The sequence below is a fragment of the Amblyomma maculatum genome, chromosome 1 (genome assembly GCF_055883805.1).
Source record: "Amblyomma maculatum isolate TAMU_Amacu chromosome 1, ASM5588380v1, whole genome shotgun sequence".
NCBI lineage: Eukaryota > Metazoa > Arthropoda > Arachnida > Ixodida > Ixodidae > Amblyomma > Amblyomma maculatum.
Genome location: NC_139344.1, coordinates 242,626,850 through 242,651,376, shown reverse-complemented (window position 1 = coordinate 242,651,376; position 24,527 = coordinate 242,626,850). Strand labels below are relative to the sequence as shown.

General features: G+C 47.5%; 2 protein-coding genes across 3 annotated transcripts in view; both read left to right on the top strand.

Moving 5' to 3' along the window:
- The window catches only part of LOC146206079 (dual specificity calcium/calmodulin-dependent 3',5'-cyclic nucleotide phosphodiesterase 1A-like), a 563,618-nt gene that overhangs the window by 258,643 nt on the left and 280,448 nt on the right, over positions 1 to 24,527 (top strand). The window lies entirely within an intron of this gene.
- The window catches only part of LOC146206080 (uncharacterized), a 120,252-nt gene continuing 113,968 nt past the window's right edge, over positions 18,244 to 24,527 (top strand). Inside the window, exon 1 of the mRNA XM_084587554.1 lies at positions 18,244 to 22,893. Coding sequence (XP_084443680.1) covers positions 19,229 to 22,893 — 3,665 coding nt within the window. The 5' untranslated portion in view covers positions 18,244 to 19,228. The remainder of the gene's footprint in view (positions 22,894 to 24,527) is intronic.

Here is a 24,527-nt window from a genome sequence, read left to right as displayed (position 1 = left end):
TATGAAGAGCGTTTCACGATCAGGGGCGTAGCGTTTCTTCTTCTTTCGTGATTGTTCACATCCGATTATTAGATCATTCCTGCAAGTTAATTTCATGAATTTGTTTCCCAACTTAGTGGTTTCTTCAGATTTTACTGACCGCCCACATTTACTAGGATTTATGCAGGAAGTTTATGCTTAGGTGCGGTTTTTGACAGTGCGGTTCTCGAACGAGTACTTATATTCTGTTTCGCGCAAGAGTTTATACAAGGAATTGATAACAATGCTTTTTCCGCCACCGTTTTATCGTTCTTTGTACTTTGGTTTTAAGGGTCATGATGTGCTAAAGAGGATGCGCAAAATGCCGATTGCTCCTTGCACGAAAACATTTTTATTTAAATTACACACGGAAGCTCTACCTGTTAACACATGCCTCCATAGAAAAAATATTTTTATATCTTCTGTAAACGGCCGTCTGTGTGATGTGCCTGAAACAATTGAGCACTATTTCATTAATTGCAAAGATGCAATTCTCTTGTGAGATTGCTGCAAAGAACTCTAAGAAAGACTTTGTTCTAAATTCGTACAGTGTGCGGTATCTTGCTGTTACACAATCTGATTACGAACCATATGACATGTTTTTTCTTATTGGACTTCATAGCTTGTGGAAGACAAGCATGTGGTATCGTAACACTGAACGTCCATCTAAATTCAATTTTATCAAAATGATGCTGCAACTGAAAGGCATTTATGAAGAAACTGACTTTCATCGTGGCTGGTTTCCGCTGGTGACACGGTGTTTATCTTTTCCTGCCTTTTAGTTGTGTTTTCTATTGAGCAGCTCAGCAATGGCTAAGTGCTTTCTAAATAGTCTGTATACATAGCTGTTGAAGCTATGTGCACAGTTGAAGCTTTACCGTCGCTTTTCATGCTTAACCGACCCCCTGCACTGGAGGTGATGCGCTTCAAGAACATTCAAAGCTGCTTTGCCTGTATGGGGAACATTAGGCGGACGACCGACAGGCGACACAACCGACTCAGCCAACGACATGTTGCCGACTGGCGGCGCATTACTACCTCGCAGCAGGCCTCCGCAGAGCTTTGCACATGTGGGTTTTGTCTGTTGATTTCACCAGTGATTGCAACGCTATATAAGGTCTTTAAAAATACCCATCTAAGCTATGTTTTCGATTACTGTGCTTTGTTTGAAAAATATGCATCGACGGCTGAATTATTTGAGGGACTATATTCTGTGTTCCCGCAGCCCTGATTGGAATGAGAGAGCCCTACATTCCACAAACAAACAAACAGTTTTTGAGACCGATTATATAGAATCCTTCCAAAATCGTGTAGCCCCGTTTTATCGCCTCCAACTATGACTGCCACTCGAGTATTAGCAGCATAAAATTATATCTCAGCATCGTGTCTGGTAGAATAAGGCACATATTTTGTTTTCGACAGAGACGCGCTTATCCGTGAGAAACGCTTTGTATGCCTTACTGCTCTGCATTTTTTTGCAACGCCACCGGCTTCTGCATCTTCGCGGAAATTTGTAGAACACAAGAAGCCGAAAACCGTTGCGAGATGTTACCATCTCCACACAAATATCATCGCCAACAAATTCAGGCGAATAGCAACAGAGGCTCGATGATGATGATGATGATGATGATAATGATCGTGGATCATAACCGTCCGCAGAGTCCATCCGCACGTTGTTTAATTTACGTCTGGTAGTAGCACTTCTAGCCATAAAGCTACAACTTCGAAATCTACACAAAGGTTGAGCCAGCCTCCCTCACTGACATTGAAACGTTCGTTGAAGTGCTGCATGAGGGCTGAATATATTCACTCACGAAAGCAGTGAGCGTTTTTACCTCGTATGTTCAGCTGAACCAGACAGTCAGCTTAGAACTAAAACGACACTCGACGGGTGTTGCTGTACTCAGTGTGAGGCAAAGCTAGCGCCGCTAGCGATTCCTGGCCCTATATGCTGAGTATCCACAATAGAATGTGGTATATGATGACACTGAAAAAGGGCTGTGCACAAAATTTCAGAAAATTCCAGAGTGACGTGCGACGCCTAACGTTAATGAAGCCCTTCTGTTTGCGCCCAGGCGAAGCACTGTCAGTCATGATGTTCGCAGCCGTAGCTGAGGATAAACATGTACGCGTAAGGTCGAGTACCTTTCAGCTAGATTCTCGAAATTGACGTTCGTCTGGTCGATGGCGCTCTTTCGCGAGCTCCTCTTTGGTACGGCATCAAAAATTTGTTTAATTTCGTTTTGCGCGCTACCAACGCATCATTAGCATTTCGAGACACTTCCGCCGCTCCCTTTCTGGGGCTGACTGCGTTGAAGCCCAGACTATGTTTGAAAGTACGGCGTGAAAATTTAAAACAGAAATAGAGAAAGCTGAAAGAGCATTCCTCCTTTTTTTTTTTCTTTTAGTTGAAACGACTGAGTAGTGCTAGCAAGGAAGTTGTCAATTTTGTTAACTCTCCAGAGAATTCTCGCATTGGGCAGGGAGGCTAGTGATGCAAAAAGAGGCTGCGTGCCCTGCTTTTCATTTGGCAGCAAAATTCAATAAACTATGCCAAGCTTATTTCCTTACCTTTTCCGCCTACTTCTTGAAAAATTATTTTTTCCGCACCTCGTTTGCAGTCGGCTGCCGTCTACTCTACTTGCTTTTTTTTTTTTTTTTTGTGCACACTATTTCCCTAAGGCGTTGGATGCAGTCAGGTTTCTGCTTTTGATTTTCCCCGGCAGCCAAAATTCGCGCAGAGCGGCGTTGGTCTAAAGAGTGTGTTTTCGCGATGTTCGCTTTCCTCGTGCTCTCATACTGTTTATTTATCTCTCTTCTTTTTCTTTTTTTTTTTCATCGAGTAACTTCAGATGTATGACTCTGACTCCAGCTCATAGTTTCTTGGGGATTTTTGTTCCCTTCACTGATGGTCTCGACTTTGCAGCCCTCGCAAGGTACGCGCCCCTTTCGCGATACGCTGTTGCATTTGAAACTCATTCCGAGCTGCAACTTCGTTGCCTTCTCTCAGCCACCGTCAGTAGTCTGCGTCGGCAATTGAATGCTCTTTTTCGGGGCGGCAGAAATGGCGGGTGTGCGCATTCCGCTCTTTTCAGGGGCCGAGTCCTTAATTTCAAAACACGCAAGACATTGTAAATGTGTGAGAAAACTCTACGTAACGTAAAATCTTCGGAGCCTAATGTGACATTTCCTTTCATTGCCTGCTAATCTTGTTCGCTTATTTGCCTTGCTGGTTCGTTCTTTCGTTTCATTTCATTCGTTTTCCGCTTTGCCCGCACTCTGCCGTCTTTCCTTTTAGTAAAGAAAGAAATATCATTATGTTTGTAGGAATATTATTGTCGTCCTTACTCCGCCACGATATAAATTGAAAGTTGTTTTTGCGCACAGTTTTTGTACCCTATTCAGCCATTTTATGACGCTCCTTTTTCTTTTTTTTTTCATTTTGTTTGCGTTCTTCTCCTCCCGCAAAATTATAAAAAAACGACAAATTTTATTTACAAACCTGAATAATTTAAACAGTCGCATGTATATTACTGCTATATTTCTCTACGTTTTAGCGAGCAGTTAACGCATATTTTGAAGAACTTGACTAAGTGTGACAGAGGTCTCCCGCCTTCATCGCCTTTTTTTTTTTCCGACTTTCTGCAGGCAACAAAAGCTTTTTCCATTTTGTTTTTGTTCCGTTAATTTCGAATACACCTCCACTTAAGCGGATTCCTGGTCACGCTGGGGTCCACCAACGTGAGACGCTAGTCTCCGTTACAGACATCACATAAGTATTCACTAAGGCAACATCAGACAAACTGCGCGTACCCTTCTTGTTCTTGACAAATTGATCAACCACACCCAGCTACAAATCGTTCGGCGCATGCACTAAATGCACTACCCGCCCTTTTCCGCTTTTTCCTTTCCTGCCTCCGACCCTCCGCTGAATGTCCGAATTGCCTCGAGTCTTACGCTAATTTGGAACATTAGCTGATCTCCTGTCACCTCTCTATTCAGTCCCCTTATTACCCTTACCTCTCTCCTGCAACGCATCAGGCCTGGGATATCCTGGAGAAGCTGACGCACCAGTTGACTTATCGGACCATTGCGTAGAGCATTCTGGGTGCTTAATGTTATGTCGCGATAAAGTTCCTTCAGTGTCTGTCCCACTCCTTTGGTCAGATTATAAAAAAAATCACCAATGCGCCTCTCCCGGCGTTAACACCGTCCTTGCTTCTGGCATATAATAATACATCACTAAATATATATATATATATATATATATATATATATATATATATATATATATATATATATATATATATATATATATATATATATATATATATTACCGCTGCCGAAGTGCGCGAGGAAGTAGTATTGAAATGTATTTCCAACTTTAACACACCTTTAAAATTAGTCGTTTAGGTGAGAGTTTTAATCCTCATTGCCCCCGGATGCCAAAGAATGACCCAATAGCCACAAACGTTTCTCGACCGGCTTCTCAGCGGCGAAAAGCTTGGAAGAAAAGGACTATCCGACCCGCTTCCCGCAGACCAAACACACGAGATCCATGCTGCTCTTTGACACCGTCATCAGAGGCCATGTAAGCAAAATGTCTTAGGTTTGCTATTCATAAACCACGCCGGCTATTTTCGCGTCTACATTCTATCATCTGGCGATTATGCGTCCATGACAGCTTACCGCACGTTCTTAGCGCGCCGGCAGCCCGGCACGTAAACCTTTAATCATGAGCGGATTTTTGTTTTGTTTTTGTTTTCTGCTACTGCAGCGCTTCGTTGAATCACGTACAGGCAGAGGAAGATAGAGGGAAAGACCAAGTAGTCAATTGGTCGCGATACTAATGCGTGTGCAAAACAACCTCGTATTTTCCTGTTTGCACCTGTGCCTCGGACCACTACTTTTTGGAGTGAACACTTGCCAGCGAAACGTTGTCCCCATTTCTACGGCAGCGGTCGTCGGCTTGCTCGGGGCACTTTGCGTGTCACAATAGCTGTCATCCGCAAGATAGTGTCCCCTGTCTATGTGTGCAGACTTTCTCGCTAGAAGTAGAAGTGCGGAGCACTTCGGAGCGCGGGAGATGGAATAACTCGACCGACGCTGAGCTCAACGGCACGCGCGGCCGTTCGGCATTCACTTCTTCCAACCTCCCGCATTTACCGACACGACACGCGCTTCTCGTCGTCAATGGCGATGTCTCGTCAACAGCGGCTTCCTAATTTCCTCCGACGACGTTCTGCGTGAGTGCATTTGACGCGGGCCATGCTGGGTCTCGCCTTCTGCGCCGCTGCGGCGGGCGTCTCCTCTGGACGGCGGAGGAGCGCGGCTGAGACGCCCGGCCAATCAAGCCGGCGGCCTCCATGGCCGACGATGCTGCCCGCCAGATTAAGTAAGCGTATCACGACGCAGGCCTCGCTTTCGACCTCGCTCCCGGAATCAGCTTGTCAGCGCCAGCTGTCAAGATACATACCCATAAATGCGGAGCAGCGAAAGTATCGCGTTATGACTTGTTTGTGGAGTTCGCCAGTTGATCGCTGTGCCGATTAATTTTGTTCTGAAGTGAGGTTTTAGATTTCCGGCTGTTAAGGCAAGAGAAGGGGTTGGAGGAGAAGAAAAGATGAAAGAAAATCGGGAAGATGAAATTTGAAAGGTGGCAAAGTATTTTAAACCACCACCTAAACGCGAATCGTTACACTATAAACTACTCAAAGTTTTTAATGTATGCAATTTTTCTCACGTCTCAATAGTTTTTCTTCCCAGAATTTATTTGGGGCAAATAGATGAGTTCCGACTTTATTAATTCACGCATAAAACTAGAGCCCGTTCTAGCTTGGCTGAGAAGAGTGTATTGCTTGCTTTTGTTGCACCCCAGCCGTTTTTTTTTTTTTTTTTTTTTTTTTTATGCGAACGCCTGAGAAACAATGAAACCCAGATGTAATAAATTATGCAGTTCTGACTCTCTCTTTCCTTTTTGCAGAATTTGTGACTAGAAAATATGTCGCATTTGTCTTAAGCATCTCCTTGTCTGGGTTTTGGAGCTTATTTTGAAGTAATCGTATGGATGTAGCAATACATCAAACGAACTCAGTATACCTATTTGCGCCAGCTGCATATCCACCTTGTCTGGGGAGATCTGCATAAAGCTTTTACGGAAGCGCAATCGAAATTTGCATCACGAAGCCCGGAGACGGAGTGCAGAAGTTCTTATCCTTAAGCTTTATTGATCCGTTCACTTAACTGACGCACTTCAAATGGCATCCTTATTTCGAAAATAGGCGTTGTACGCAATTTCAGCGCGCATTTATGTCAGCACCATATTGTGCAACGTTCATCGATCAGTGACTGCTGTTGTTACTTAGGTGAACGACCATTTATGCGTCTTTTATTGAGTATGTGCCCTGCATACCGTTACAGCTGCATCGATAACGTTGTGGTGCACAGGTATAAGAATATATAAGAGATTGCCATTATTCCTTATTCACAAGCTTTATTCGACATCTCTGCCCTACGCACCGCTGTGATATGTGTGGCACAGGTTGATTTAAAAAAAAATACAGTTCCGTGTCGTTTCCAGAGGTGTGGTGCTTTGAACTGACGCAGCATGTTAATGGCAGTTACTGTAACCTTCCTTTTTGTTCTCATTTCAGGTGAGTACCTTAAGCTGCGAGGCAACGCTGACCACTTCCAACATCCGAGTAAGGTTTCTCACTCCTGCCTATTACTACGCAATTACAGCAAAGCTTCTCTTTTGGACTTGGTACCTCTGACTTGGACCTTCTACACATTGATTTCGGCTACATGCATTGTCCCAATGATGAACGTATCTCACTGACCTCGAGATAAAGCGCATGAGCCATGAGCTCCATCAAAGTACACACATCCCGCGACTGCTGCTGGTTCTCATTTCTCATTAACTTCACTGATTTATAGTTCCCACAATATGGTCATAATCGTAACTTCATTGCTGGTTCTAACATGCAAATTAATTCTTAGTTGGTCTAAAACCTTTTGGTTACGTGGTAGCTCGGTAGGTATTGTATTAGGTTCAGATCTTAGACGGTAATCGTTTTTTTGTGTGTGTGTGATCTGATACGTGCACTGATCTGCATATTAGAGGCCTGCTGTGTCCACGCTACTAGCAATCCGTTTTTAATGCTTCCATAGAAGTCTGCAAAGATGATCTCGATGTTGCCAGTGCTTATGGTGAGTAGACATTTGCACAACTATAAGTCTGTGAGCATTCTTTGACTGGAGGGGGACTTAGTGGAATACTTATAGCTATTTTTGCAGCTATACCTAATACGTTTTGTCTTTAGCCTTCAAATACACGGCTGTGAGACTCTGGCGCAATAAAAATGTTCTGAAATAACCAAGATTCGGTGCGCACAGGAATATAGGTTTTCATATTGCTTGCCCCTCACTATTATGGAGGTAAATAAAAGAAACCAAATGAGAGGATTTAGCTTAGCTACTTAGCTCTTTGTGAAGGAAAGATAGCAATGAAAATTGGATGAAAGGAGGATGGGGAGACAAACGTGAATGGCGAGCACGGGAATGGCACGGCATTATTACAACCTGTCGCGCAACCATGAAGCCTTCGCCTGGTCGGCACCTTTCAGGGGTGACTACAGCTGGAGCCGCCGCCATCAAGGTTCCTGTTCTTCACCGGCGGGCTGTTGTGAAAGCAGCCGCACCAGATCGTTTTTCATCGCACTGTAAACCGAGTAGATGCAAATAGCACATACTGGATCAATCTCACCACAGCCACAGACATGAAGTGATAGGCTGTCTGCTGCACTGATCAACAGCTGCTGCTAGTAAAAGAAATCTCCAATGTGTGCTTTTATTATACCTCGCCACATGCGAAGCTAATTCAGAGTCCTATTTGCGGCTTGCAGAAATGCTGGTATCAACGACCTGGTGCTCAACGAGTAAAGAGCTTGCTTTTCTTCAGCGAGAGCACGTTAAGCAGCATGGCTTAACGTAGCAAGGAGCCGAAGATGTGTAGAAAATAACAAAACTCCATAAAACGTCGCGCAGATGTTTTCAGAAGTGCGAAGTGAACAACAGCTAGGTCTTTCGAAGAAAACTTCTTACATTTGGATACAACAGTTAGGAATCATGTCGACATTTTTTGTCGGCTCGATCCCGAATGACCAACGCAGTTGTCACAAGGTATAGAAATGTCATTCGACAGAGGTTTTATTATTCACTTTTCCCATCTTTCAGTGAGCCTACTCTTTCAGTGAGTCTTTCAGCGCCTGTGCGTTGTGTCCTGTTCCGCTCTTGTGCTTTTTTTTCCCCCTTCGATCATTAGCCAAGTAGCCTGTCAAAGCATCTTGGTCCACTGATACTCGCTCTTTTGGGCCTACTCTTGCTGATCTTGTCTTTATTCCTATGCTAATGTGTACTTGCACAAGCCAGCAAGAGTGCATTTCCATTCAGGAAATTGGGTCTCGCCATACTTTCCTCATTTCTATACAGCGTGGGCCGTTTAACTACGAAAGAAGAGCCCGGATGAATGGAGGCCCTGCGTGTTGATCGCCCAACATTGTGGAGGCCTCAAGCTAGTTTATTTTTCTGTTCTTTTTTTCCTTTTTGTTTCCGTGACGCCATCCAAGACATTGTCACACGAATCTCTCTTTGTCTTCGGTATCAGTTACTCGCGTTGCGTTTCTTTGTTAGTTGGAAATATTCCTTTTAAAATACGGAACAAAACACTGTCCCCCTGAACTAAAATGTATTCCTTTGCGCTTCTCAGCTCGCCCTCGATGAAAGCTCGACGATGGACCCCGGCGGGCGCAGAGAGGAAGGCGGAAGCCTGGACCGCCTCATTGTGTTCGCCGAATCTGCCGCCGTTGTTGACTGACATTTTAGACGTTCGTTCCACGCTCCGACGAACTTCGCAGCGTTCCTTTTATTTTATTTTTTTTGCTTCTCCCCTTCTTTTTCCCCTTCCTCCCAACACAGAGAACACGTGCGACGCCTCTGGAACGGGATACGCAAGTCTTGAGAGCGAGTCCGGTTTCGCGCGGCGAAGGGCGAAATCGAAAGTTCTGGCGGCGTGTATCGCTTTCTCGCTGGTGTAGCGAGCGCCCTTTTTTTTTTTTTTTCCGCGAATTTTCCTCGGGGGCCACAAAAGGGCACAGCAGCCGGATGCGCGTTTTCAGCGTGTCTCAAGCGCCTCGATTTTGATCCACTCACACTTTCGAGGACGCAGTCGTCCTATGACGTGGCTAGTCCAACGAGTTCACTATCTGTGCCTTTGGGTGCACAGGGCTCGAAAAACGCGCAGCGGTAAGGGGCTGCTCAAAAACAACTTTGGTCGCCTGCGCTGTTGCGGCAACCCAACAAGAATCAGTAATCTCCAACGTGCGGAGAAAGTTCTGATGAGACTGTGTATTCTACTTTCTCGCCCGTACGCTACCGCTGCAACGGAAAGTTTGGCTGTGGCTGTATACGTGCTGAGGCCCAGAATGTCGCGCTATCACCCGACAAGATCGGTTGTTGGGTGAGTTGCAAATTTCTAGGTGATCGGTTCTTGTCGTCTGCGCTTCAATTCTGGATAGGCTTCTATCACAGAATTTGAATTGAACTCTGCCGCCATGGCGAAAGTTTGTGCAACCGTTCTGACTGTACCGCAGGCTGTGAAAGGGTGTGGCTCAGTTGTAGACCCGCCAGCTTGGGTCAGTCGGCGAACCAAATTTAAGCGAAACAACGCACGGCAGACATTTATGGCTATGTGTTCGTGTCGCATTCTTAAATAATGGGAAGCCGCAGTCATCGGCTACTCTATATAACAAAAAAAAAAAAAAGGTCTTTTGCTCCCGCTTGTGTAATGGAAGTGGTTTGTCCCTTTGTAGCTATATTTACTGAGCCGAATATTCATCGATGAGTGAAGCCGTTCAGCTCCACACGATAACCTGCACGTCTTGCGTTTGAAGCGGTTGCGATCGATATTGCTAATTATTATTATTATTTTTTTTTTTCAGTAGGGCTTCGTCGGAAAGAAAGCGCTCATTCCATGAATGTTTTTTTTTTTTCCGAGCATGCATACCATAGTATTTTCTGAGTGTCGTAATCAACTGAGATTCTTTCTTGTCATGCTTTCACAGAAAATGAGCCTTGTCATAGCTTCCGCATATTCTCCAGAACTGGCATCATTATTAGCCCCAGTCCTTTTCAGTCTTTCATTTTTTGGGTCTGATAAAACAACGTATATTAGTACCATAACCCGCTTACTATATACTCGATACGGCTGGTTGACTGGGTAGGGCTCGCTTATTGGCCCTTCTTGCGAACTAGTATCAACTCTGGCATGCTGCCTTCATTCTGATCTCACAGCGTAACTTACACCACCGCATTTCTTGCGTGGACTTGGGTGCTGTAAACTTACCAAAATGCATCACTCTTCCTTGCAGTCCCTCGACTTCCTGATAGCGTCAAGCTTAAAACCGTAATTTCGACATCGCTCTACTGACGTCTCGCAACCATAGGAAACGGTTAAAGGTGTGAGCGCGCCGGAAAACAGCAAATTATAAAAATTTCATTCAGCCTGGAGCTTAGTTGTCTAAGCCCGATTCATCTTTAACAGTGTAGCTATAACGCCGGCTGGATGTAGACTCCTCAGGATCTTGAGCGTCCAAACATTCTTTCAGTACCAAATTCCAGGCGCTGAAAAGTGAAAAAAAAAAAAAAAAAAAAAAAAAGTAAATGTAATAACTGAAGCTTTCGTCGCACTTTCCGAGAAGCGGCAAGGGACCTTTATACACGCGTTCACGGGTGCCTTGACTATCGATTTTCGATTTAGGTGTCTGATGATTTCAATTTCAAGCAATAAAGTTGAGGCGCGAAAGTTGCAGTCTCTGGAGAGGCGCACTTGAAGGAAAGTCGACCATTTGTACGCGTAAAATGATTCCTATAGACGCACTTTTGAGCCGGATTTTATGTGTTTCCTCTCTTGTGCTGGTGAGCGAGAACTTTTTAGCACCTTATTCCGAACAGAATAAAGGAAAAGGTATGCTCGTAAGTGGGTGGTTGAGCTGACAAGTAAACATATACAAAAAGCTCGTTTCTCGTATAGGGCTGTCTTTTATGCGCTAATGAGAAGAAAGAAATAGCGCACGGTTACCAGTAACTGTTCCTTATTGGTTGCTCTGACTGCGAATTTCACTTTGTTGGACACTCGCGCTCGCCAGTATGTTTTAAGTGATAAGTGCATATACGAACCGATAATTTTCAAGCCAGCTGAAGAACAGCGCAGAAACTATTGTTATCGTATACTGTGGTGCGTTGCTTATAAACTCAGTATCTACAGTGCAATAGCTGGCTGCTGGCACGTAACCTATGGTTAAAATATTGGCGCATAACAGCGGGCGCTATATTTCAAAATGCCAAACGCTCATTCACGCTCAGCACTTGATGTACCGTCTTTGCCAAAAGTAACCATGCAGCAGAGTCTGCTTCTCAGCCGTGTGGCAGTAAATTCATTCTACATCTGAAGCTTTAAATATGTGACAACCTAAGGTCAGAGCCTGGCCTCACTTATTAACGAGTTGTGATCATCTGGGAATATTTAATGGCTTTAAAATACAAGTGAGAAGCAAAACATGCTGCTCGGTTACTTTTGGCAAAGACGGTACTTGTATTTCTTGCAGGTGATCAATTTTCTTACTTGGTACGCTATGATTGCTCAGCGGAGTAGTGAGAGCGCGGAAATAAATAGGCTAGTTTTGAGCTGCGTCGGCTGCAGACAGATCTGTAACTGTGCTACGTTGTTTCATTTATTTTCTTCTTCGCTCTTTCTTCCTAAGGACGTCACTGCCACGCAGTCAACGTCACGCCAATATAGAATAGACGCGATAATGTCTAGCACTTTTTCGTGTTCAGTGTCTCTCCGGGTTGTTTTTCCTCTCGCTCAGCTCTGGCTGTCTTGCTCCTTGCGTAAGCCACGAGAAGTCAGCGCGCCTCGTTTTCGGGCCTCCGTGTGACAATATAAGCTCGTTAGGACGAAACGAAGGGGCTTGTGAGGGCGGCTCAGCGGCCCGTATACGCAGAGCGACCTGGCTCCAAGAGTGCGCTCACATTCCTGGCTCCAAGAGTGCGCCCACATTCTCCCGTCGCCTATCCTACACATTCCTGCAGCCTATGCCAGGGCGCCGCAGTGCTCGGCTCGCCTGTGCTGCGCTTACTTCCGCAACCGTTCGCTGACCTTCCGTTCTGTCTCGTCCATCCCGCGTTATTTTTCCGCGAAGAGAGAACCGCAGCGAGTGTATATGCGACCATGTTTTCACTTTAGAATGGCTGCAATCTCGGCATATGAGGTGCGAAGCGTGTGTGCGTACGTGCCTAGGAAACCGGTGTGAAGCTGCCTATTTATGCTGCTTTCCGCCACTTCGCTTTTAGATGCAGCTGCACAGGTTGAGTTGATACACTGGTCGCGTTCCAAGGAATAAAAAGAAAAGAAAACAAAGAAACGTTCTCAGATAAAAAATTTCTCCCTCTCGCAAATTTGGCGCGTTTACGAGCCCTCTTCTTTCAGCTTATTTTTACACCTTTCTTTCCTTTATGCGCATTTCCAAAGATGCATTTCTCAGCACGCGCGCATTAAGATAAGCAAAGTGCGCATCGTCTCCGTGCATCGCTTGCAGATCGTGTATAGCGAGAGTAGTTATTTTGACTCATAAAAGATTAGCAATACATGCAACAATAACTCATCTTAAGAATACAGGTAGAACGAAAGGAAGAAGATGGTTTGCACGGTATGAAGAAGAACTGAACAAGGGTAAATGGAGTACGCCTCAGTTAACAGATGAGCCAACGTTTCGACAAATGGACTTGTCGAAACGTTGGCTCATCTGCGAACTCAGGCGTACCCCATTTACCCTTGTTCAGTTCTTCTTCATATCATCTTAAGAATGGTGTGAAAGGAGAGTTGCACGGGCAACTGTGGAAGCTTATCGGCTTGATTGGATTTTTTTTCTGAACAAGTATGTTGGATGTCGCGGCTTTCGTTTAGTAAATAGAACCTTGTGAACAACCAAGGGCGGGTGCTGATACCGAGAGCGAACTAATATACGACATTACTCGCATACTAGACCAGCACCAGAGGAGGAAATATTTTGTGCGGGAATACTATTCATAAGCATTTTAGAGAACGAAAAATAAGTTCACCGAACAATATATCATTCATTTTTTGCGTTAAGCACCGTTTCAAAGAGGGAAACACTTAGGTATTACAAGTTCAGATCCCTAATGTTTTGTTTGCCATGTTTCTCCACCCGCAACATAGCAGTGGTGCCGCATGGGCGCTAACTCCTATTGTTTCCCGTCAGTGATGTTCATCCTCCATGCCTGAACCAAGAAGCTTGCATCATTCCCCGAGTACAATTCCATCGCCTTCATACACCAGCCAAACTTTATTTGCACTGGTGCACTTCCACACCACAATGCTCCAACTGTTTGTATACGTATGCAGATATAGAGCCCTGTCTTACAAAATGCAACGCAGACTGGCAGTTCCCCGTTTATCCTTTCCTCCGCTCCAACCGTGGTCCATCTGGCTCGCCTTGTGGGGCCTGACTCTGCAATGCGCCACGTCACTTTGGCCCAGGACGTTATAAAAGCGTAATCTAAAGGTCGATTCACATAAATGTGCCACGTTACCACCACTACCAGCTTTGAGCAACAGGTCAGACGTTGACTGCGTCCACTTTCAATGCTATGACCGGTCCGAAGGTTCAAAGCAGCATACATTCATAGCGATTCTAGCCATGGAAAGTGCGTTCAATAATTGTGATAGGTGCGCATTGTTGTCGACTATAATGGGAAATTCCATTGAATGCACGAGCTTAAAGCAATCCGTAAGACTTACAGAAAGTTTAGGAGTATAAAGTTCAGCAGTGCCGCCGAACTTTGCTTTGTTATTCATCCGTATTAGTTATCTCCGCCGACGAGCAGTACAATCACTATCGGTTCATGACGGGAGAAGCGGACATCTGGTAGCGAAGCGTGGCAATCTGGTGAGGGTGGCTGATCTAGACCTATTGTCTGAAAAGTTTCTATTCGGACATTTGATAGAAGGCACCTGACAGTCATTACCAGTTGCACTCGCTCGTGGGCACAACTTGGCACTTAACAAACGGCTTAAATCTTTCGCCAGACTGTTATCTTTGCCTTCCAGCCTGGCATTACATAATTTGGCAGTGCGCACTTAGAAATTTCACTACGCGTAAATGTTTGCCTTAAAGATGTTTGTATTGGCTCTATCACTCAGTTCAGTTACAAGAAGCTGAAAATAATTCCAAGGAGCACTGCAGCCCTGAGAATGACGTAGGACTCGCCACAAGCGGCCGAGTATACGATACCGAAGCGCAGCCGTGTTCCCGCTTTTCCGTCAACCAGCAAAGTAATATAAAGCTCTGAAAATGTGCGGAGGAAACTCGTTCTCACACTCGAGAGATTTCGAGTCCCGGAGGCGCTTTAAACGGCACTCTACGAGGTTCAGTTAAAGCAGACACTGTGGCCACTACACCTTGGGTAAAAGTTGTTCATACTTTGTTGCTAAAAATGCGGCCATGTGCAGCAGCGAAGCAGGTATAAGTGACACTAGTTAGTTGAAATGCATAGTCAGTGAAGCAGCTTCTCGGCGAAAGAAAGTGTGTACCTTTTTGTTCTCCCCGCCGTGGTGATGCAGTGGTTAGGGCGCTCGACTGCTGATCCCGAGTATGCGAGTTCGATCCTGGCCGCGGCGGCTGCGTTTCGATGGAGGCGAAAAGCAAGGCGCCCGTGTGCTGTGCGATGTCAGTGCACGTTAAAGAACCCCGGTTGGTCGAAATTTCCCAAGCTCTCCCTACGGCGTCTCTCATGCCTGAGTCGCTTTAGGAAGTTGAACCCTAGAAACCATGCCACACCAGCTAAGACCCCCCCCCCCCCCCCCCCTCTCTCTCTCTTTTCTGTTCCACTTTCATTTCGCCCGGCTCTGTGTGGCTCCACGCTGCATCGCGTGCAATCTCGTGCCTGTGTCGAAGAAGCAGCAATTCGCCTCCGGCCGCTACACGGTGCTGGTGGCGTTCTTATGAAAAGTTCAGTAAAGCCTCATCGCGCTGTCTAGCACGGTGCAGAGGCAGGTGTGTGCGCGTGTCTCTTTCTTTCCCAGTCTTAACATCTAGAAGCGAAAAAGTGGTGTCTGATACGCGAATGTATGCATTCGAAATAGCACTCACAATCTCTAGCTGTTAGTTAGAGACTGTTAGAAACATGTTAGTTTAAAATTCGAATAAGGCTCTATACACACGTGGAATGTTTAAATGTTGAGAAAGTGGATGATAACTGCCTTTGAACCTGCGTCGAGGTCCAGGCCTCTTTCAAGGCATAACTGCGACACCTTCTTTGCCTAATTTGGAGCATCTTTCCAAAGTACAACTTTCTTCCTTCGAGGCGTAAAGGGTGTCGCAAGTTAAAATAACTCGCGGCGTAACACGAACATATCTAGGCCCAAGCAGTTTGTTCTGTGATCCTGATACTTGAAGAAGTGAATTTCTCTCAGAAATTATGCTGTTTTTTTTTATATGAGGTGAATAAATGGTGGGCATTGTTATTTGTTTTCGCAAGCAGAAGCCTAATACCTAATAGTTTGCTATTTGTTCTTTCTTGTTTTTCATTTTAATGAAGTGAGTCAAATGTACGCAGTGTCGGGGAGCGTAAACATTGAAAAAGGATTTTATCACGTCACACATGAAATGGTGCCATTGTGAAACAAGCTGTCGCTCATAAGGGGCAGCAGCACGTCGGCCTAAGCAAAACAGGAGGAAAACGGCCCGTCGCTCAGCATTTCATCGCTGCAGGAGGCAGCTGATGTCAGGTTCGTTCTCCCTTCTCAAGTTCCTGCTTTCACTTGTCGCGGAGCCGTTGAAGGCAGCAGAGATCCGATATAAAACTTGTGTACATGCGCTGGCTTCTTCAGGAAAACAAACACAGAGTACGCAACATTCTGGGCACGGTAACGCAAGTGCAAAAACAGACGTACCCAAGCCTGCTCGACGCATGCCCTATTTTAGCGTTCCACCGTGTCCGTGCCATTGCACATGTTAGTATGTTTTGCCTCGTGTCCTTGTGACGTCCGGAAGACCGGGCCGCTCTTCTTCTTTCCGCTGCGAGAAGAGTGGACTCTCATAATTCGAGAAAGTTAAATTCTCGTCGGCGCGTCCCCTCTTAGCGAGAAAGCGGGCTAGCTCGAGTATCCAAACTTTGCAAATGTCATTTTCCTTTCTTCTGGCCTCTCCATCGTTGTGTATCTGATTCGTGGCTTTTTGGACGCCGCTTTTTCTTCAATTTTTCCCGCTGCTCCACGTCCATCACCACCCGACGGTAAGCGCTGTGCCGGAAATATCGAGGCGTGCGCGTCGAATGGATTAGCGGGCCCCTCTCTGCACTGCGAATCGGTCAAGCGACCCAGCGGCCCCTAGTGACAACTCCTTCTTGCCAAAGGTCGTCAGCGCTAGCTGGGCGTGAACATGTTCCACTTTCTCCACGCCCTCCTCCCGCTGTCCCTTTTTCCCTCTTTGTGACATTTTTTTTTTCTTCGCGCGGAATCGCGCGGGCGTTCGTCGAGCGTTTTCCACCTAGTGATTCGTGTTTCTCGCGCTACCGCTCTGGCTGCGCATTGCGCAAGGGCCAACATAACGCCGCATGAACGTCGCATTGCATTTGGCGGCAAAAGCGATACGTGACTCGAATTCTTTGCTGCTGTTTCCATCGCCAGCTGTCCAAGCGTAGACCTCGCTCTGGGCTGTCCGGCCAAGTGTAAACTCGGACCATTGGCAAGATTTGTTCGGACCGGAGTGTTTTCTTCCGTGTCTGTGTCAGTTTTTTATTTAGCCTTTTCTTCTGTATATATGGGTCGCGAACGCGTATACGGTCGATCACGGGGCATGTGAAATGATTCCCTCGGCCAAGCGCAGTAGCTTCGTCGTCAAACGTCCGTCGGTACTGGAACAAATGCCGTATGATTTGGTTGACTATGCTTAGCACGGAGATGACTTATGGATGACTATACGGAGGTGACAGCTGGATAGTTAAGCTGCTCATTTTCGAAAGAACAGCATTCGTTTTTTTTTTCCACAATTTTTATATCCACTTATCCCTTTCCCTCAGTGCAAGGTAGCAAACCGGTTTCTTTTACCGGTTAACATCCCTGCCTTTCCTCCTCATCTTCCTCCTCCTCCTCGAGACGCATACCGCATTCTGCCTTTCGTAACTGCGCACAAAAACTGAACGACTCGTTATTTACACCTGCGAAAAGGCTAAAACCAGAAAGTGACAAAAGTAGAACCTATAATATAGTATAGTTTCACAGGTGATTTGAACACCATGCTGCAGCTGCGGATTGGTGGACTCCCATAAGGTGCACGATGCACCTTCAATCATGCAGGCAAAGAGTAACAGCCATGTCCCAACAATGCACGCCGCCAGATACGCGTCCTAATTCTTGCTTATCAACGAGCTGGTGAAGAAACTGTGTAGTAGACTCCTCACATGCAACGTAAATTGCAGGCCCCCACACTACACGCTTGACCTAGAATGCTTAAAAACGCTGTGCGCGGCTTACAGACAGGTCGAGAAGGACAATTTCCGCAAGAAGCAGCCCCCCCCCCCCCCTTCCCATCCCCTAGTACGCTATTCCTTTTTGGACTCAGTATATAGCTCTCGATTTATTATTTATTTTCTGTCTCATAGAAATGGTGTGGGGGAGTGGGTCACGCCTTTTTGGCCCCAGTGTCTGCACAGCCTTATATTTCTTCGCTGCGTATCGCGCGCCGCTCCGCTTTTCCCTGTGGCCTCTGCACAGTTGGGAGTGCGCTGTTGTCTTCTGACACGGTGGCATTGTTCAGAAGCCGGTGTGCCTCTTCCTCCCGAGTGCAGAAAAGTGTCTTCCGGTGTAGCTGCTCTTTCTTACGTCCCGCTGCAATCACCGCTCAGGGACCCGCACGCTGATACTTAGTCCACTTTGTTTGTTTTGCTTTTTCTCGCTTTTGTGCGCAGGCACGGGAAATGCTGGCATCCGAGAGCAATCGTCCATGGCGGGCTCCTTCTGGCCTGCATATTTGACTCGTTCTAATGCAAGCAGCAGAGAAACGGGTGGGTTGGTTTCGCTCGCCAATGTATGCGAAACTCCTTGGCTAGAACGCTCCGCTGGTTTCTGCCCCCTGTTACGTTTCGAACTTCCCGAGTAACGAGACGGTGCACGTGTCGAGATGGGCGTCCGTTTTTCTAAGAAGACTGCACGCGACCACCTCGGAGTTCGTGGACCAGAACCACCCAGGACGCAGCAACGCGGTGTCGCATATCGGCAGCGACGGCAGCAGTTGCCCCAGTTTGTGTCCGGAGGACTGTGCGCAGAGGCGCTAACGAATTCGCCGAAGAGCGGGCGCGCCTGTGTTTGGAAACAGAGAGCCGCGGCGCCTGCGTGTTAGCACCGAGGAGAGAGAGCGGGTCATCTCCCCCCCGTGGAGAAGAACGGTCACCGCATTCCTTTCCCGCGGAGTGCTCCCGCGCGAGGGGTCCGCGTGGGTGGCGCGCGGTTCCGACCTTGGACAGCCAGCAAGCCTCCTTGGGACCCCCATGCCTGACTTCCCCCGGCGGAGTCGCCATCGTGCCGCTAAAGTGGAAAGAGTGCGCTGGGAGGACGTTCTAGTGGGCGGTTCCCGAATGCCAGCAGATCAGGAACTCAAATGTGATTGGACTTTGACAAAATAGAAGATTCCCCAACTAGGTACTTGGGGACAAAAAAGTTGTTAAAAACGAGAGCACGAGTGCTCTCCAGTGTGTACCTTCTCAGATTCACCATGTAAATAAACCTTCGTTAAGTTCTCTCTAACTCTCGGCCAGTCTCTGCTTGGGTGACCACCGCCCAATTTTGAAGTGCATGCAGCCCGACGTCTGACTCGGCTTTTCGCTACCCGTTGGTCCGCTACCGGAGCAGTACCAACGCAACAGCTGGTTGGCAGCGTCGGGATGGACTCCGCTGGAATCATGGTTGCAAGGTTCGGTGAGTGCTTGGCTTTTCTTCACTGAGGTTTTACCAGGCTTTGTAGTAAGTAAGTTTACAAAGGTGGTGGGAATTGTTTATCGTTAGCACGGGACTTGAAAGTACGTGACGATAAGAGATTTCTAAAAGGAAGAAATTGCAGCACTCGGGATAACCATGAATTTGAAAGTGTTGAAAAAGCCACTTTTGCTGGAGTTGGCCAAAAGTCTGGGTTTGGATCTTCAGGACCAAACGAGAAAGCCAGATATCATTGAGGCTATTGAGGCACTTGAGGCAGACGACGATGAGCTCTCGGAATGCCTGGAGCTGATTGCTGAGAGAGAGAAAACAAAGAGGGAAGCAGAAGAAAAAAATGAGAAACGCATGGCTGAAGAGAGTAAGCGCTTAGAGCAGGAACTTGAGCTGAAGCGTCTCGAACTGCAGGTGCTAAAAGCTCGAAATGAAAGTGATGAGAGCGTAGCATCGGGCACAGTAGAACGCAAGTCGTTCCGCATGAAAGACCTTATGCAACCTTATAGGAAAGGAGAGGACATAGGTCTGTTCTTGGTAAACTTTGAGCGCACGTGCGAGAAGGCAGGGTTTAGCAAAGCAACTTGGCCACAGTGCTTGCTGACACTGTTACCTTGTGAGGCGGCAGATGTGATAGCCCGCTTGACTAAAGAAGATGCAGATGATTACGATAAGGTTAAATCTAGTCTGCTCAAAAAGTATAGAATGTCAGCGGAAGCTTTCCGGCAAAAATTTCGCAAAGCTCAAAAGGAGAATGATGAGTCGTACCCGGAGTTCGCGTATAAGCTCATGGCTAACTTGGGGGAATGGCTCAAAGAAGCTAAAGCTTATGACGAAAGCCAAAGAATGTTGCAGTGCTTCGGACTCGAGCAGTTCTACTCTTGCTTGCCTGATGATGTAAGGCATTGGGTGCAAGACAGGCCGGAAGTTGCGACTGTTTCGAAGGCAGCAGAACTGGCAGAAGAGTTTGTGTCGCGCCGTGCGCTGGACAGAAAGGAAAGCCCTAGGAAAGAACACCAGAATAGGAAAGCAGCTGGATGGAGAGGGCAACCTTTAAAAGAGAAACAGCAAGCACGAGGCGCAGATGTCGCAGAAAAAAAGGCGATTGTAAGAGAAGCGCCCGAAGCAGAAGACCGCCAAAAGAATGCTTTTGAAAAGAGACGGCCATTGGTATGCTATAATTGCCAAAAGCCCGGACATGTAGCGGCGGTCTGCAAAAGCCCAAAGATTGTTTGCTCGTCAGTGGACAGCAACGATGAAAATATGCGGCTTCTAGAGCCATACATCCGAGATCTCGTTGTGAACGGAAAGCCGTGTCGCGTGCTTCGAGATTCGGCAGCTACAATGGATATAGTTCATCCCTCGTATGTAGAGCCAGAAAATTTCACTGGAGAGTGCGCATGGATTAAACAAGCGGTGGAAGCCGGTAGCGTGTGCCTTCCAATCGCTAACATCAGCATTCAAGGTCCATTTGGCGTACTTCATACGGAGGCTGCTGTGTCGGCCAGTCTGTCGAAACAGTACCCCTATCTTTTTTCGAACAGATCTGACCAACTCTTGCAGCAGAAGGGACTAGTGTTCGGAGAAGGGGCTGTTCACGCGTTGACTCGCTCGAAAGCACGAAAGCTGGCTGCTAAATCCGTCACACTGGAAGCGTCAGGTGACGTTGACGCGACAGAGAGTGAGCCGTTAGACACGACAGAGGCAGTCCACGCGCCGATTAGCGAGGAAGTGAACATCCGAGACACGCGAGAAAGTAGCGAGGATTGTATTGAGCTTAAAGAGGCCTGCGGTGAGCTTCTCATAACACCGGCATCTGACAGCTTGCAAAGATTGCTCGGGGTGGACCGATCTTCCCTGATAGCCGAGCAAAGAGCCGATTCCACATTGCGGAATCTTAAGCACATGGAGAGTGATGGTATCGCGAAGAAAAACGTGATATTTCTAGAAAGGTCCGGGGTGCTTTATCGAAAGTATCTTGATCGCAGGGGAGTGCAGTTCGACCAATTGGTCGTACCAAAACGCTACCGTGGTGATCTTTTGCACTTGGTTCACGGGAGCTCGTGGTCGGGTCATTTAGGGCTCAAGAAAACAAAGAATCGTTTGCTGCAGGAATATTGGTGGCCGGGATGTTTTCGGGAGGTGGAAGATTTTGTAAAGACCTGCGACACATGTCAACGGGTGGGCAAGCCGGGAGATAAGGCGAGAGCCCCAATGAAGCTTGTGCCTGTGATCACGGAGCCATTTCGACGACTCGTGATCGACACTGTTGGTCCCCTTCCAAAGACTAAGACTGGTTACAGTCACATTTTGACAGTAATCTGTCCTGCCACCAAGTTTCCCGAGGCAGTGGCCCTGAAAGAGTTAAGCTCAGTGGAAATTGTGAACGCGCTCATGTCCATTTTCGCACGGGTTGGATTTCCCGCTGAAATACAGTCAGATCAGGGGACTGTTTTTACCAGCGCACTGACTACAACTTTTCTGGAGAGATGTGGAATTAAGTTAATTCATAGTTCAGTGTACCACCCGCAGTCCAACCCGGTAGAAAAGATGCACTCGGTAATGAAGCGCGTACTGAGGGCATTGTGCTTTGATCGCAAAGCCGACTGGGATGCCTGTTTGCCCGCAACAATGTTTGCGCTGAGAACCGTACCTCACGAGGCCACGGGATTCACACCAGCCGAACTGGTCTATGGCCGCTCCCTTCGATCGCCTCTCCGCCTTCTTAGGGAATCGTGGGAAGGCCGGGGAGAGGACCCTACGGTGGTCGAATACGTGCTCGCGCTGCTTGAACGGTTGCACAAGGGACAGGAGCTCGCGGGATGCGAAATGAATAAAGCACAGACGAGGGCCAAACACTACTATGACCGAACAGCGAGATCACGCTGTTTTAAAGCGGGAGACGCGGTAATGGTGTTGCGACCTTCCCAGAAAAATAAATTGGAAGTTCAATGGGAGGGTCCAGCGGAAGTTATTCAGAGGTTGTCCGACACGAACTATCTAATTAGCCTGCCCGGAAGGCGAAAGGTACAGCAGATATATCACAGTAATCTGCTGAAACCGTACAGGGAAAGGGAAATGATAGTTAACATGGCGTTGAACCTCCCCGAGGAAACATCACTGGATTTCCCGGATCTAGGCGCAGGGGAAAATGAGGACTGCAGTGAAAACACTGACCAAGCCATTAAGGCCATGGTCGAGGCCGCTGAAGTCGATGCTGATCAAAGCAGAGATCTAGCAACGCTATTGCACGAATACAAAGATCGGTTTTCGGAGAAGCCGGGCCGGACAACTGCGATAGTTCACGACATCGAGCTTAATTCCTCTCAGCCTGTCCGTTCGAAAGCTTACCGGGTGTCACCCAGGCAGCGAGAACTTATGGAGGCTGAAATTGGGCGAATGTTAGAGCTCGACGTCATTGAGGCTTGCGAGAGCGACTATACGTCACCTCTCATTTTGGTAGAAGCCCCTGGAAAGGAACCGCGTCCCTGCATTGATTACAGGAGGCTCAACCTCATAACCAAAGACCAGACCTACCCAATACCCAATATCGAGGAACGGATTGAGAAAGTTAGCAGTGCAGAGTATATATCTACATTCGACCTCGTTCGAGGCTATTGGCAGGTGCCCCTGACTGAGCAGGCAAGTAGATATGCGGCGTTCATTTCGCCCGTGGGAACATTCCGCCCTAAGGTATTAAGCTTCGGCTTAAAGAATGCCCCTTACTGCTTCTCAGCCCTCATGGATAGGGTTTTGCGGGGGCTGGAGGATTTCGCCTTACCATATTTGGATGACGGGGCGGTGTTTTCTCGGTCATGGCCCGAGCATGTCACGCACCTACGAGCGGTTCTTAGCCGTTTCCGCGACGCGGGTTTAACAGTGAAAGCTGCGAAATGCCAACTTGGGCGAGCCGAAGTAACCTACCTGGGTCACACAGTTGGACGAGGCCACCGCCGACCATCAGATGTGAAAGTAGCTGCTATCCGCGATTTCCCGCAGCCGCGTACTAAAACGGATGTGCGCTCGTTTTTGGGAGTAGCGGGTTACTACCAGCACTACATTCCCCGTTATTCAGAGCTTGCCAGTCCTCTTACTGACGCTTTGAGGAAAACGGAACCGCAGGTCCTTCAATGGGATGAAAAGAAAGAAAAAGCTTTCTTTGCCTTGAAACAAGCACTAACGAGTAAACCTGTGCTGCAGGCACCTGACTACTCGAAGCCATTTATTGTGCAGTGTGATGCAAGTGACCGTGGCCTGGGCGTGGTATTATGCCAAAGAGGTGACGCGGGTGAAGAGCATCCGGTGCTGTATGCTAGCCGTAAGCTAACTCTACGGGAGGAAGCGTATAGTGCTTCGGAAAAGGAGTGCGCATGTCTTGTGTGGGCAGTGCAGAAACTTGCGTGCTACCTCGCCGGCTCGAGGTTCATCATTGAAACAGACCATTGTCCTCTCACGTGGTTGCAGACTATGTCCCCCAAAAACGGCCGACTGCTTCGCTGGAGCCTCGCGTTGCAGCAATACTCTTTTGATGTTCGCTACAAAAAGGGTAAACTAAATGGCAATGCCGATGGCTTAAGTCGATGTTTTTAGTGTTATTGATAGCATCGATGAGTCTGGCTTGGGTATGTTTTTTTTCCTGGCATAGGTTTGCATAATTACCATTTTTCTTTTAATCTTGAACATTGTGTTTGTGTGAATGAATAATGTTCTGGTTGTATCAAGTGCTGAAGTAGTAGTAAAAGGATTAAAGTAATATTGGTATGAGAGCCTGGTGGATCTCGTGGAGAGAGTCCTGGCGCTTGCCGTCTTTGCGGCTGTGATTTTCGTGTTGTTCAAACTGATGCTGTCTTTCCTGTGAATGAGCTGGTCTGCAGAGATCAAGAAGCCCTCCATAGTCTTGACAAGAAGCAACGAGGAGCTGCAGAGTCCGTTGGAGGCAGCAGAACATCAGCAACAGTGAACCGAACCAGAACGACATCGTGTATCCCTCTGGACAATGGTTGCTGACCTTTGTGCATCGGGATCTTCAACCGCCGCCGGAGAAGCTGTTACGTTTCGAACTTCCCGAGTAACGAGACGGTGCACGTGTCGAGATGGGCGTCCGTTTTTCTAAGAAGACTGCACGCGACCACCTCGGAGTTCGTGGACCAGAACCACCCAGGACGCAGCAACGCGGTGTCGCATATCGGCAGCGACGGCAGCAGTTGCCCCAGTTTGTGTCCGGAGGACTGTGCGCAGAGGCGCTAACGAATTCGCCGAAGAGCGGGTGCGCCTGTGTTTGGAAACAGAGAGCCGCGGCGCCTGCGTGTTAGCACCGAGGAGAGAGAGCGGGTCATCTCCCCCCCGTGGAGAAGAACGGTCACCGCATTCCTTTCCCGCGGAGTGCTCCCGCGCGAGGGGTCCGCGTGGGTGGCGCGCGGTTCCGACCTTGGACAGCCAGCAAGCC